General features: G+C 56.7%; 1 protein-coding gene across 1 annotated transcript; it reads left to right on the forward strand.

The window, feature by feature from the left end:
- Positions 1-2,723: 2,723 nt before the first annotated feature.
- CDK2AP1 (cyclin dependent kinase 2 associated protein 1) lies at positions 2,724-13,004 on the forward strand. The gene is made up of 4 exons (XM_086681556.1): positions 2,724-2,868; positions 7,461-7,558; positions 9,048-9,174; positions 12,240-13,004. The coding sequence occupies exons 1-4, from the start codon at positions 2,814-2,816 to the stop codon at positions 12,305-12,307; spliced, it is 348 nt and encodes a 115-aa protein (XP_086537682.1). The 5' UTR covers positions 2,724-2,813; the 3' UTR covers positions 12,308-13,004.
- The last annotated feature ends 780 nt before the right edge of the window (positions 13,005-13,784 follow it).

The following is a 13,784-nucleotide window of genomic DNA, read 5'->3' on the forward strand; positions in this document are numbered from 1 at the left end:
TCAGATTCTGTGTCTCCCTCTCTCTCTGCCCCTCCCTCGCTCACGATCTGTCTCGCTCTGACTTTCGAAAACAGATGAACGTTAACAAAAATTAACATCGAAAGAGAATAGCCCAGACCATTTGTCGGAGGGATGGGGCAGGTCGCTGAGAATCAGATTCTTGTGCCAAGGAAGACACAAACAGTTAATGGGTGGAGCCAGATTTAGTACCCAGGTGTGTGTGCTTTGTGAGCTCTGTGCTTGCAGCTTCTAGCCCTGCACTGTCCAATAGGAAACCTGCTAACTCTCGTGGCTATTGCACACTTGAACTGTGGCTAGTCCAGGGGCGCCTGGGTGGCTCAGTCACTTAAGCATCCGACTTCGGCTCAGGTCATAATCTTGTGGTTCATGGGTTCAAGCCGGGCTCTGTCCTCACAGCGCAGAGCCTGGAGCTTGCTTCAGATTCTGTACCTCCCTCTCTCTCTGCCCCTCCCCTGCTCACGCTCTGTCTCTCTCTCTAAAATAAACGTTAAAAAAATTTTTTTTAATAACAAAAAAAAAGAAATGTGGCTAGTTTGAATTAAGATGTCCTATGAGGGGCGCCTGGGTGGCGCAGTCGGTTAAGCGTCCGACTTCAGCCAGGTCACGATCTCGCGGTCCGTGAGTTCGAGCCCCGCGTCGGGCTCTGGGCTGATGGCTCAGAACCTGGAGCCTGTTTCCGATTCTGTGTCTCCCTCTCTCTCTGCCCCTCCCCCGTTCATGCTCTGTCTCTCTCTGTCCCAAAAATAAATAAACGTTGGAAAAAAAAAAAAAAAAAAGATGTCCTATGAGTGTACAATACACGCTAGGTTTTGAAGGCTGTAAGATGAAAAGAATATAAAGTACCTTAATTTATGTTCATGATATAATCAAATCATTCTGCTCAAGACATATTGGGTTAAGTGTATGATCAATTTTGCCAGTGTCTTTTACTTTCTAAACTGTGACCACTAAAAAATTGAAAATGATGTTTGTGGCTCGCATTTGTATTTCTATTGAACAGTACTACCCTGTGGGACCCTGGGGCAGCAAAGGAGAGGGTGACATCAATTCATTCACTAAGTAAAATTTCACTGAGCACCCTTGGCTGAACTAGCTTAAAGCTGATCACCGGGGGCACTGCTTAAGCTGGAGAAGGGGGTATCACCTTCACTTTAAAAAAAATGTTGGGGCACCTGGGCGGTTCAGTTGGTTAAGTGTCCAACTTGGACTCAGGTCATGATTTCACAGTCTGTGGGTCTATGGGTTTGAGCCCTGCGTCGGGCTCTGTGCTGACAGGTCAGAGCCTGGAGCCGGCTTCGGATTCTGGGTCTCCCTCTCTCTCTGCCTCTCCCCAGCATGTGCTCTCTCTAATAATAAATAAATAAACTAAAAAATATATATAAATAAACATTAAAAAAAATTATTCTTTTTAAGTAGGCTCCACGCCCAGCCTGGAGTTTGAACTCATGACGCTGAGATCAAGAGTCAATACTCTGTGGACTGAGCCAGCCAGGTGCCTCTCACCTGCACTTTCAATCCTAAAGGGAAGGAAGGAAGGCATGTGTGGTATCCCTTCCCTCTAGGCAGAGAGTTTGATGCGTTCCTCACTAGATCCAGATGTGCCTGAAGGTCTGTGACTAATGAAAAAATCTGCAAGGCATGGCGATTAAAAATGGCAGAAAAGGGTGGGCATCTTGTGTATTTTGACGAACTTTACCATTTAAGCTGAACCCCAAGAAGCAGTACCTTCAAAAGCTTAGTCATCTAATCCAAGATATATATTTGATATGTTTCAGCCAGACCTGAGGATGGGCTGGAGGGGTAGACGTTGAAGGAGAACCAAAAGTTGTAATGCAAACTCCAGAAGAGTAGAAACGTCAAATTCATCCTCCTTGGCGCCTGGACAGGTGCCAGGCACACAGTAGGCGCTTCTCGAATACCTGACTGAGGTAAGATGTACAGTTACGTGAATTAAAGAGTGAATTTTCCAGAAAAGAGGCCTTTGGCTTTCCTCAGACTCCAAGGAGACTCGCAGGCCCCCAAGGAGTTAAAAACCACTTAATACAGACAGGGACATGAAATTTATTTGAAATCAATGTCAAGAATTGGTTGTTCTTATTCTGGGGAATGGCCAGACTTCGGCGTCTGGAATGATCTACGTGCTTAAAAATACCACTCGCCACCATTTTCTCCAGGTAATTTTCCATCCCTGCCCCCACAGTCAAGGAGGAAAAAAGTAATTCTGAAATCCTACCTCGCTATTTAAAAAAAAAAAAAAAAGAAAGAAAGAAAGGAAGAAAGAAAGAAATGAAGCAGTAAAATAGCGAATATCCAGGCACAAGGAGAGCCTCGAAGAAGAAAGGGGCCCACGCGGGCCTCGGGCGCCGCCGGGACCCAGCCCCCCAAACTTTGCCAAGTTGCGGGCGCCGAGCGCGGCCGGAGGCGCGGGGCGCGGCCGCGGGCGGAGCCGCCCCCTGACGCCGGGCCGCGGCGCGCCGGGCCGCCCCCTCCCGGCCCGGGCCGGCCCCGCTGGCTCCGCTCAAAGTTTGCGGCCGCCCCTGCGCCCGCCCGCCCGATGTATGGGTGATATACTGCAGCGGGTGTCAGGGTGAGGGACGGCCATATTTGCCGGTGCGGCCCGAGCCGTCAACAACAAAAAGTGCGCGGGAGCTCGGCGGGCGCACGGACGGGCGCTCGGACGCCGGGCCCGCCTCGCCGCCGCCCGGCCTCGCCACCGCCGCCGCCGCCGCCGCCGCCGCCGCCCTCGCGGGCCTGGCCCCGCGGCGCCCCGGCGCGCCCCGCCGCTCGGGGGGATGTCTTACAAACCGAACTTGGCCGCGCACATGCCCGCCGCCTCCCTCAACGCCGGTGAGTGAGTGCGCCCCGCGGGCCGCGCGCGCCGCGCCCCAAGTGCCGCCAAGTTGGGGGCCGGCGCGCCCGGCCCCGGCCCCGGCTCCCGGGGGCCCGCGGTGGCCGGGGGCGCCGGGCACCGGGTCCCGGCCCGGGGCAGCGCGGCCGCCGCCGCCATGATTCCGGCGCCCGAGCCGCCAAAGTTCGCGGGGGCGCCCCGCGCCGCGGCGGGAATCGGCCGGGTCGGGGCCGGGGGCGCGGGCGCGGGCGGCCGCCGCGGGTCCCCCCCACGCCGGCGGCCGAGGGATCGCGGGGAGCGCGGCGGGCGAGGGCGGGGGAGGCTTTTCTCTGCTCCTTTTTCCTCCGGCTTTTGGGCGGCTCGGCGAGGGCCCCTGCCGGCGGGAGTCGGGAGCGGCCGGGCCACGCCGGGAGCGGGGCGCGGGGCGCGGGGCCCGGGGCCCGGGGCCCGGGCCGCCCTTGCGGAGCGGGGGCGCGGGCCCGGGCTGGGGGTCCGGGGGCCCGGGCTGCAGGGGTGCACGAGGGCAAGGCCCAGCCACGCGTGGGCCGGGCGGGGGCGACCCGCGTGCCAGGTGCAGGCGCCCCTTAGGGCGCGGGGCCGCTGGGGTCACCGGCGGTGCAGGGGACTCGATCGTCAGGGGGCGGAGGGGGGCTCGGCCGGGCGCGCCGGAGCAGGGGTACCCGGAACGCGGCACGCCGGAGGTCCTCTCAGGCGTGCGCGGAGTGACAGAAGTTGGGAGATTGGGGGTTCCCGAGTGCCTGCGGGCGGTGGGTGGGAGCGGCGTTTCAGCGCAGACCCCGCATCTCGGAGCCCCCAAGTCTGGGCTTGGAAGGCCCCTTCTGCGGAAGCCAGGGAATGGGCTGGGGCATCCTCTCTCTTCCTCGGGGGCTGGACCTGGGTGATCCCAGGAAACTCCTCCAGAAGTTGTCAGGAGCTTTAGGCTGTGCCCAGGGGCTTGCCCCAGGGATCAAGGGAGACCCGGGGTGGGAGGGAAGAAAATTGTGAGTTAGGGTGTGACCGGCTTTTTCCCGGTGCCTGGGTCTTTCTCCTTTAGACGCTTGGTTGGAAATAGACTTCCAAAAAAGCAGGCGCGCTGGAGGGGGGAGGGGGCAGAGGCCTTGTGGGGGAGGGGATTGGCCTTGCTGGTCAGAAATGCCACGTTGGCAGTTGGCTGCAAGTTTTGGGCCTTGTCTCCAAACGATGACTCCATCACTCCAAAAATCTGAAGAGGAACCCAGAAAAGCCATATATATATATGTATATGTGTTTTAACTTACGGGACACTGATTGGGGGGTTGGAAAGGGTTAAGATTTCAGGGTTCGGTTGGGGGCATAGTTGAATTGATTACGTTTGGTTACTGAGTCCCAAGAGCAAACAGCCACTATTTTCCCAAATGTTCTCACCACCACTGGGGTCTGCAGACCTTACAAAGACAGGCTTTGTGGCCCAGGTAGGATTTTTCCCGGACTCCCGCGTCTGTCTCTGGGGTGGGCTGCCTGGAACGTCTTGCTGCCAGCCTGGACACGCTGGAAAACTCAGGCCTGCCCTAGTATAGTTGAGGCAGGTGCCTTAAACGGGGACTTTTGGGGGTTGGGGTCAAGTGACAGGGGCACCCACTCAGGACCCCTGAAGCCCTGTTCTGGGCTGGCCGGCACCTGTGCACAGGTTTTCTTCTATGGTGAATTCCAGGAGGACTGCTGAGGTCCCCAGATAATCTGGTGTTTTCGGGGCGGGCTGCGCCCTTCCCCATGGACCCTTTAGAAAGCCCCAATCTCCCCCTGCCATTTGCATCCAAGATGGACTCTCCGCCGCCGCTCCTCCGGCTTCCTTGTCATCATCCCTCACGCCCTCCAGCCCTGCCTCCTCGCGGGTTGCCAAGCCGCGGCCTGGCCGGTGGTGGCAGTGGCGGAGTTAGACAAAGCCCCCGCCTCCCCGCCGGAGAGCACATCCTCCCCCCTCCCCAGGCGCCCCAAGTGGCGGGAAGGCCGCCAGCTCCCCAGGCCCAGGCTGCTCTTTGTCTGGCGTGGGGGCGGGGAGCTGCGCCTGGCCCCAGGAGCTGCTGGCCTCTGCCAGTCCCTCCCTCGGCTCCGGGCCCTCCCTGGTCCCCGCACACTGCGCGCATTGTCTGTGATGCTCAGAGACAGCCGTGCTCACGCCCAGTCTGGTTTTCTCCCTGGCCTCCTGCAGCCCGATGCACCGGCCCTCCCTGCCTCTGCAGGAGTCGAACTCAGGGCCCTTCTGCCAACTCTCTCCAGGACCACAGAAGTCCCCCCCCCCCCCCCGCCGCCCCCCGCCTTCAACACCGAGTAAGGGACTGGCATTGGCACAGAATCGGGGTCATGTACCGCGTCACCTGATGATGGGAGAGGCAAGCCCAGAGCAGTTGTCCGACCTTCCCACCCCCCAGCCCCAACTGGGCGATTTCTCCTCCTTCTCCCTTAGCCCCCCGAGACTTAACCCTAGCCCCGTGGAAGAGTGGGATCTAGAGCCTTTAGACATTCTATTGGGAACCATTGCCTCAAACAGATGGAGAAACTGAGGCCCAGAGAGCGAAGGCCCTAGTCCAAGGTCACGCAGCCAGGAGTGGCACAGCCAGACCGGTTCCTGGTCCGGGCCCTTGTCAGCCGGAGAGAGGATGGGCCAGGGAGGGAGACAGGAGCAACAAGAGGTGAGGGCAAAGGGTGGTGCAGAGGGTGCACACCTGAGTCCCCTCACCTCCTGCCAGGGAATGGAATCTTCTAGACACTTGAGGTGCTGTGTGGTGATACATAACCCTGTGGGCCCTGGCATTTAGCACTCTGGCCTTCCAGAGAGGGGCGATGTCTTGTAGTGGTCAGGACTGGAACCCGGGTACGGGGCTGCAAAGACCACACTCACTGCCCACGTCAGAGGGTTCAGGAAGTTGGGGTTTGGCTGACGTGGTGAGGGTGCTTGGGGGGCACCCACCCGGCCCCATTTCCTGTGCTCTGGCCCCTGCACATCGCGGTTGCCTTGGATGGAGGTCACGGACGTGCTGGTGGTGCACCCCCGTCCTGAGCGCTGCATGCCTGTAGCACAGGTGTATTATCATCCCCACTCCAGAGGCATGGCGACTGAGGCTAGGAGTGGCCCAGTGATGTGCCCACTTAGCAGCTTAGAGGTGGCAGAATCCGTGTTTCCCGACTGGGCATCCCACATTTGAGCCTAAACCTGGGTCCCGGGGTGTGAGGAGGTGGTGAAATCCAGGGCAGGCCTGAGAGCGAGAAAGACATCTTGGGTCCAGAGCTGTCCCCGGCTCCTGGAGGGAGGGACGGGTGTCAGGGGGCTAGCCTCCTCTGTGCCGTGTGGCTCAAGGGAACACCTCCCCTCTCTGGACCATTTGTCTCTCTACCCTGAGGGGCTCCAGGGCCCCCCTCGGGCCCCTTCCACTCCATCAGCCTGCGCCCCTGAGCTTCCTTCCTCCCCTTCCCTCCCCTGCTCACACCAGATGAGCAGCTGGTCGGTTTGGCCAGCCTGGCACCAGCTGTCCATCCCCGGGGCCAAGTCTGCGTAGTCCGCCGTGTGCGCGAGAGACCGTTCGGCTCTGGGGGCGGCAGGCAGAGGGGGAGCTGCTCCTCGACTGGGCGTGGAGGCAGGCGGGCGGCTGCCGAGGAGGGCTAGGTAAATTCTCCATGGTTACCGCTGTTTGTAATTCTGCAGGACATCCTCTACCCGCTAATGGCCACTTGGACGCCATTATGGGTCTGCATGCTGCCAGTTACTGAGCCGGAGCTGGAAAATTCCCTGCTGATGACTCCCCACCCCCCATCCAGGAGACTCCATTCTTAGCTGGGTCCTGTCCCCACGTGGTCCCTCACAGATGAGGGACGGTGTCTCCGAGTGTTGCAGTCCATAAGTGGGGCCCTCTCCCTCCCCTCTTTGGATGTGAGCCATCCGGGGCGTAGAATCAGACTGTCAGGAGTCCTGTCCCCACTTTGGGGAGGGAGCCACGGGGGCTCAGCGAGAGCGAGAGGCTTCTGAGGACACACAGAGAGGCTGTGATAAACTCCGGAGTCCTGACTCGGTGTCCGTCGAACCCGGCCCCAGCCAGGGTCGCATCTCAGATCCTCTAAACCCTCCTTCTGTCTTCCTTACCATGCGTCCAGCGGAGATTTGGGCACGCGGGAAGCTTTAGCCCGATGTGGACCAGCCTCAGGAGCAGGTGCGCTCTTGCGGCAGTGATGTGGCTCTAGGTCATCGACCTCTGGGGAGCAGGACCCAGGGAAAAGGGACTAGCGAGGATTAGGCTGAGAATGGCAGCGGGTTTCATCTTGGCCACTGAGCCTGACTGCACGGATGGGAGGTTGTTCTGCGGTCGATGAGCGACGTCTGCCCTGGTGGCGAGTACGAGGAGCAGTGAGCTGTTAGCTGCCTTCCGCCATTCATCTGGGCTGCGTTGGCCATCGCCAAACCAGAGGACGGGAGCGGGGTCTCTGGCCGGTCCTACGAAGACAAAAGACCACTGTTGGTGGCCTGGGTCCTGGGGAGGGGGACTGTTGCAAGACCCAGAGTCTTTGCTTTGGGTACGACTCCACGATTCCCGAACTCTCCTCTCCTCCCCTCCCCCCACAGCTGGGAACGTGCACCCGCCCTCCACCAGTATGGCGACGTCCTCGCAGTACCGCCAGCTGCTGAGCGACTACGGGCCACCGTCTTTAGGCTACACTCAGGTATGGCAGTGGGGGGACGCCTGGCAGGAGGGCTTCTGGCCTGGCCACTGAGGGGACATGCTTCCCACCGTCCAGGGCGGGGGAGCTGGTGGGACCGATGAAGGAGTAAAAATGATGTAAGGGAGCAGTCGTCTGAGCTTCCTGGCTGGGTGTGTCAGCGGAGGAGCGGCGGGGTGGGGCGGTTCACGGGGCACCGAGAGATGGGGGGCGGCGGGGCGGTTCATGGGGGCACCGAGAGATGGGGGATGGGGGAGCCCAAGGAAAGGCTGGAAGCCCTGAGCGCCGCTGTTCCATTGGCGCCACCACCCATGTGTATCCCTGGGCGGGGGTCTCTGATCCTGGTTCTTGGGGAAGTAAGTAAGCCTGACCTGGGCTCTGGATCCGAGCCTGGACAGAGGGGAGGCGACCCTGTGGCCCCTCACTCCCCACAAGGTCACGGCCCCAGCAAAGATAGAGGACAGGGCCGATATCCTCCTGGAGCCCAATGCACTTCAGCGGGGGCTGGTGGCCCCTGAGCCAGGCCATTTGGGTTTCCACCTGATTCTGCCACTTCCAAGACTGACCCCTGCTTGGTGACCTCGCGGAGATGCGGTTCCTCGCCATTGAGTGGGGTCGATGCTGGCACTGGCCTCACTGCCTGTTGTTGCTCGTGGAGGGACCTGGCCAGGCCGTGGCCGCGGTAGGGTTCTCTGCCGGAACGTGTCTGCGTTCTGAGGTCGCCGTGGAGGCCGCCCCTGGGACGGGCTCGTGGCCGGTCATGCCCCACCAGGCCGTGCTGTCCCAGGAGCAGAAGCGGGTGTGGCGCCACCGCAGGAAGGAGTGGTGGCAGCGTGTGGAGGGCGCTGAGGAGCTGGGCAAGGACAGGAGGAAGGCCCTGGAGGCCAGGAGGCAGAGGCAGCGGAGGAGGAGGGAGGAGCAGGCGAGGGCCTTGTGGCGGGGGAGACTCGTGGGGACCCCCTCCTCACTCCTTGTGGTGCTTGCTGGGGCGGTGGGTGGGATCTGGAGAAAAGGGTTTTGTGGGGTGGGCCCTGACGGGGGTGGGGGGGGGGTGGCAGAGGATAGGTGAACTGAAACACATTCTGGATTCTGTCCAAATGGTCTTTGGTAGTTATGTGTAGCCCTGCTGACCCCGAGGTGTGGCCCCCGTCTCATGCACTTGCTCTGGACTGTCATCCCCTAGGATGTTCTGGCGTGTCCACCTGGGTCCCGGGAAATTCCCGGTAGACCCTTTCTTGCCGAGAAAACCAGTTCTCCTTTTCCTCATTTGAGATGATAAAAGTTTTCTGGAGGCCGCTAGTGGTTTCCTCGAGTGTAGGAGGACAGCAGAGAGGCCCGGCAGTCTGGTCTGTGGTCGTCCCTCAGGCTGGACCCTCTGGGTCGGCCTCTCCCTGCCCTGCTCTCGCTGCGGCTGGCCTGTGGTGGGGTCCTGACCGTGGCCTTGGGGTCAGGTTAGGGTTCGGTCCAGCTAAACTTCTCCTTCTCATTTCAGGGAACTGGGAACAGCCAGGTGCCCCAAAGCAAATATGCTGAGCTGCTGGCCATCATCGAGGAGCTGGGGAAAGAGATCAGACCCACCTATGCGGGGAGTAAGAGCGCCATGGAGAGACTAAAACGAGGTAAGTCGTGGGTCCCCGACTCCCTGGACCTCCCTGCTGGGTGCTAACTGCTGTGAAAGATTTTCTGGGAGGAGAGTCCCCTACGCCCCAGGGGCTCCCTGGGCTCCCAGTTTGTTAATCTGATATGTTGACAGCAGGCAGGGGCAGTTGGGGGGGGGCGGGTGTGTGGGATGTAGACCATCCTTGGGATCTGATGGGAAGGCCTGGCGCGCCTCGGGGGAGGGTCCTCGTGCTTTAAACGAGGAATCTTTTTTTTTTTTTTTTTTGAATGTTTATTTATTTTTGAGAGACAGAGGGTGAATGGGGGAGGAACAGAGAGAGAGGGAGACACAGAATCCGAAGCAGGCTCCAGGCTCTGAGCTGTCAGCACAGAGCCTGAGCGGGGCTCGAACTCCTGAACCGTGAGATCATGACCTGAGCCGAAGTCGGTCGTTCAACCAACTGAGCCACCCAGGCGCCCCAAATTAAAAAAATTTTTTAAAGGTGGCTCAGTTGGTTAAGCGTCTGGTCATGATCTCACGGTTTGGGAGTTCAAGCTCTGCATCGGGCTCTCTGCTCAGAGCCCACTTTGGGTCCTCTGTTCCCCTCTCTCTGCCCCTCTGCTCTACTCCCCTCTCTCTCAAAAACAAACAAACATTTAAAAAAAAAAAAGAATCACTTAATAGATTGAGTCACCCAGGTCCTCCCACCCCCAGCTTTCAATCTGTTTAAATCCCATTTAAATGTAAAGTATGTTCCAAGTATGCTGTTATTAATACTAGCGAAGGCATCAAATTTTGTTACTGATTCTCTCCCTAAAACAGGTATACAGGTATCCTTAACATAACTGCCCCTGTGTTTCCATGTTGGTTACTTGTTTGTACAGGATAATTGCTTACACAGGTTCAGGAGTGTCTGGATTTAAGTTACATGTCTCTGAGTTTCAAAGCAGGTTGAGAACTGCTAGATGACGTCAGAGACTTCTTGTTAGAAAATCTGTACATAATACTAATCCCAGGCACCCCTAAACAAGGAATCTTTATAGCCCAGATCCTGCAGCTTTGTCTAATGTTGGCTGGCACCGGTCCCGGGAGCTGTAGGAGGTCAGACGCACGGGTCTCCCTCCTCTGGGGGAGCTGGTGACCAGGAGTCATGAGGTCCCGGGTCCTGTGCTGCCCTCTGCTGTCAGATCTTTGGAGCAGAGCCCAGTGGGGCGCATGGGTCCGTCCTGGTCTGGGCAGACGAGAGCGCGACAACACTGCGAAATTCTTCTGTGACTGAAGAGGGAGGGAGGGAAGGCGGGAGCATGAGGTCACAGAAAACAAGTGACTCCCGTGAAGATGTGACTGCCCGAGCAGGTGAGATAGGTTGTCCCCTCGCTACGTGAGTCGGGCGGAGGGGAGAAGAGGGTTTCTGTTTTAGAAGGTGGCAGTTCAGAGCAGCAGTGGCCTAGGTGCGGATTTAATTTCAGAAGGGATGTGGGGTTTCTGAAGAAGGTTGGAGAGGCAAGTTCGGAGAGAAATGAGAGGAACGTTCTGTGGTTATAAGTGTGGGGCATGAGGAGGGGCTGCCGTGGGGGCGGTGACTCGGCAGCGATGGGCACGGCCGGCTGAGGACGGACGCCTGCCCACAGTGGTGGGCTTCACCGCCCTTGATGAAGCCTTTGTGGAGGGACCGGCCGACTGGTGAACGGGCACCAGCGTGCGGAAGGGGAGCTGGCGGTAAGAGGCTGGACCTGGAGAGGACTTGGGGGGTGGTGGGATTGACCTGACCTAAGCTGGGGGTGAGGTGGGCATCGCTCTGCATCTGGGCTGCTATTTGGAGTCAGGAGAAGCAAAACAGTCCTGGCACCCGGCGTGCTGGTTCCCTGAGTGGAAATCCCTGGGAAGATGCTGGACGCCAGAGTCGAACAGGCGATCTGCAGTCACCCAAAAAACCTGTTGGTTCAAGTCAACATACAGATAAGCCTGGTGACCCCTCCAGGGCATGTCTTGCGTGAGCACGTGTGAGCACCATTGGCTAGCCAAGTTTATGTCATAACGAGGTTGAAGAAGGGTCATAAAAGGTGCGAGGGAGTCAGGAGCACTGGTGATCGGTCAGCAAACTGTAGCCAATAGGCCAAGAATGGTTTTTAGTTTCTAATGGTGAAAAATGATTTTGTGACACGTGAAAAGTATCTGAAATTCCCACTTCGGCGTCCATAAATAAAGGTTTATTGGAATATGGCCACACTCATTGCTTGTATAATGGCTGCTTTCTCTATCGATACAGTGGCAGAGTTGAGTAGTTGTGACAGAGACCGTGTGGCCTGCAAAGTCGGGAGATATTTACCGTCTGGCCCTTTCCAAGAGAAGGTCTTCTGAAGCTCAGAGATAAGATTTGTGACACGTGGGACGCCTACGTGACTTGGGGGACGTCATTCACAGCACCCTCCGGCAGTCGTCTCTCAGGAGGAATAGATTCTTGGCGTCTGTTAAAATGAGATCAGTATCTCACGGAGTTCAGTAAAGGCTAAACCGAACAAACCCCAACAACCAAACCATAACCACCAGAGCAGAGAGAGAGGAGATGCACAGGGGCGTAATAGGGCAGAAGATGCGCACTAGGCACCCCGGCGGGCGGACGTCACGGTGGACCAAGGTTGAACAAAAATGAGCAGTCTTGCGTTCTAACTGTGCAGGCTGGACATTGGACAAGTCCCTTCTAGAGTTTAGAATGTGAAGAAGCCAGAGAAAAATAAGGATTTGAAGTCACAGACTCTCCAAAGTGGGTCAGGTTTAGTGAAAGCGGGGGACACGTTTACTCCAGTCATCTGACGGTATGACATGAAGAGAGCTTGCTGGTTGCCCCCTTGTGTGCAGGAAGGGATTGTCAGGGAGCCAGGAAGAGGAGTTTGGCCAGGAGAGAAGGCCTTCCAGGAGGGGATGGGATGCTAGCGCCTTTCCAAACCGCGGGAATCCTGGGGTGGCTTGGATGCAGGGCCCCAGTTCCCTTCCAGGGTGAGGGTGTTTCAGCTGGGTTGTGAAGGGCCCTCTCTTCTGGAATGGGTCCTGCCGCATGATTCTCAGCCTCTGCTTCTCTCCCAGGCATCATTCATGCCAGAGGACTGGTTCGAGAGTGCTTGGCTGAAACGGAGCGGAATGCCAGATCCTAGCTGCCTGTTTGCGTGGAAGGTTTTCCGTCTTCTTCCAAGAAGAGAAGTTATAGCTCAACTCCCACGTTCAGATGAAACTCTTGTTTTCAAAATGGTAACAGTTCAGTTTCTCCTTCCCGTGTCCCTGCCATGGTTTATGAGGCTCTAAGATTGAGAAATATTTTGCCGTTGATTAGGATTTACATTTTAAATAGTTAGGAATTACCCAGGTTTTTTTTTTCTTTTTTTTTTAAGCATTGATTTAGAAGATGCACGGAAAAGATACCTATCTCACAGCAAAGATACCAGTGTCTCCCTTTTATCTTCCCTTTTGAATACCGTTATGTTACCCAGATTGTTCTTCGTTCCTTTTCATAAGCTAATACAACAACTCCAGGGTTTTGTTTCTAGTGCATACGTTTGCCACACGGTGTGGATTCTGCTTAATGTAACTTCTTTTGTGCTTAAGCATTTGCCTGCATGACTATTAGTGCTTTGAGGTCAAATTTAAAAATGCACAAGTTATAAATACAGAAGAAAGAGCAACCTACCAAACCTAACAAGAACCCCCGAAAATATTCCTACTAAGACTGTGTGTGGATTTCAGTTCTGCCTTTCGTGTAAGTTGATCCAAACATCTGGAAGAAAATGATTAAAACTGTTTGCATCTTTGTATGTATTTATTACTTGATGTAATAAAGCTTATTTTCATTAACAATTTGTGTGAAGGTGTGGGTTCCTTGAATTCTTAAGTGCTATCTTAAAAAACATCTCAGTGAGAGTGGCAGATACCTGTCACGGTGTTTTTCCACTTGGCCCAGAAACATTTTGTGTGACGATGCTGTTAACACCACGGGCCGAGGAAGGAATGTGTTTGCTTAAGTCAGAAGGTAGGGGTCAAAAGTAGCATCACAGCGCATCTTCACTGCAGCTGAGTTAAACGCATGCCGGGGATGAACACAAGACATCAGTGGAACCGGTGTTACTGACTCTGCCCACTGCCTCGCTCGCGATGAGGCCATTCTCTGATGATCCTGTGAGCATTTCCGGGGTGCTAAATAAAGGAATCTGTTTTCTGTTTCCTGGGTGGCTCAGTCGGTTGAGCATCCAGCTTCAGCTCAGGTCATGATCTCTTTGAGTTTGAGCCCCACGTCGGGCTCTGTGCTGACAGCTCAGAGCCTGGAGGAGCCTGCTTCGCATTCTGTGTCTCCCTGTCTCTCTGCCCCTCCCTTGCTCACACCCTGTCTCTCTCAAAAAAATAAAACCTTAAAAAAAAAAAAAAAGGAATCTGGTTTTCATATAATGCAGCCGCTAAACGCAAGCTAGCTTGCTCTGGTGCTCGCCGAAGAATGGCCTGCTCTGTGCTGGGGAAAACCAGGTCGCACCGGATGTGTTGAGAATCTGGTGGTCTCCAGCAGTGCCTTCCGAAGGAATTTTGCGGTAATTTTTACTACGTTCCGTAGGCACTAATCCCGTGTAATGAGGATTCACTGGGGTG

This window comes from Puma concolor, chromosome D3, assembly GCF_028749965.1.
Source record: "Puma concolor isolate L17-30 chromosome D3, mPumCon1.1.hap2, whole genome shotgun sequence".
NCBI lineage: Eukaryota > Metazoa > Chordata > Mammalia > Carnivora > Felidae > Puma > Puma concolor.

Excerpts from the sequence above, each read along its gene's own strand:
- CDK2AP1 (XM_086681556.1), top strand. The coding sequence starts at position 2,814 with ATGTCTTACAAACCGAACTTGGCCGCGCACATGCCCGCCGCCTCCCTC. Across the intron at positions 2,869-7,460 it reads CGCCGCCTCCCTCAACGCCG|CTGGGAACGTGCACCCGCCC; the intron begins GTGAGTGAGTGC and ends CTCCCCCCACAG. Across the intron at positions 9,175-12,239 it reads CATGGAGAGACTAAAACGAG|GCATCATTCATGCCAGAGGA; the intron begins GTAAGTCGTGGG and ends CTTCTCTCCCAG.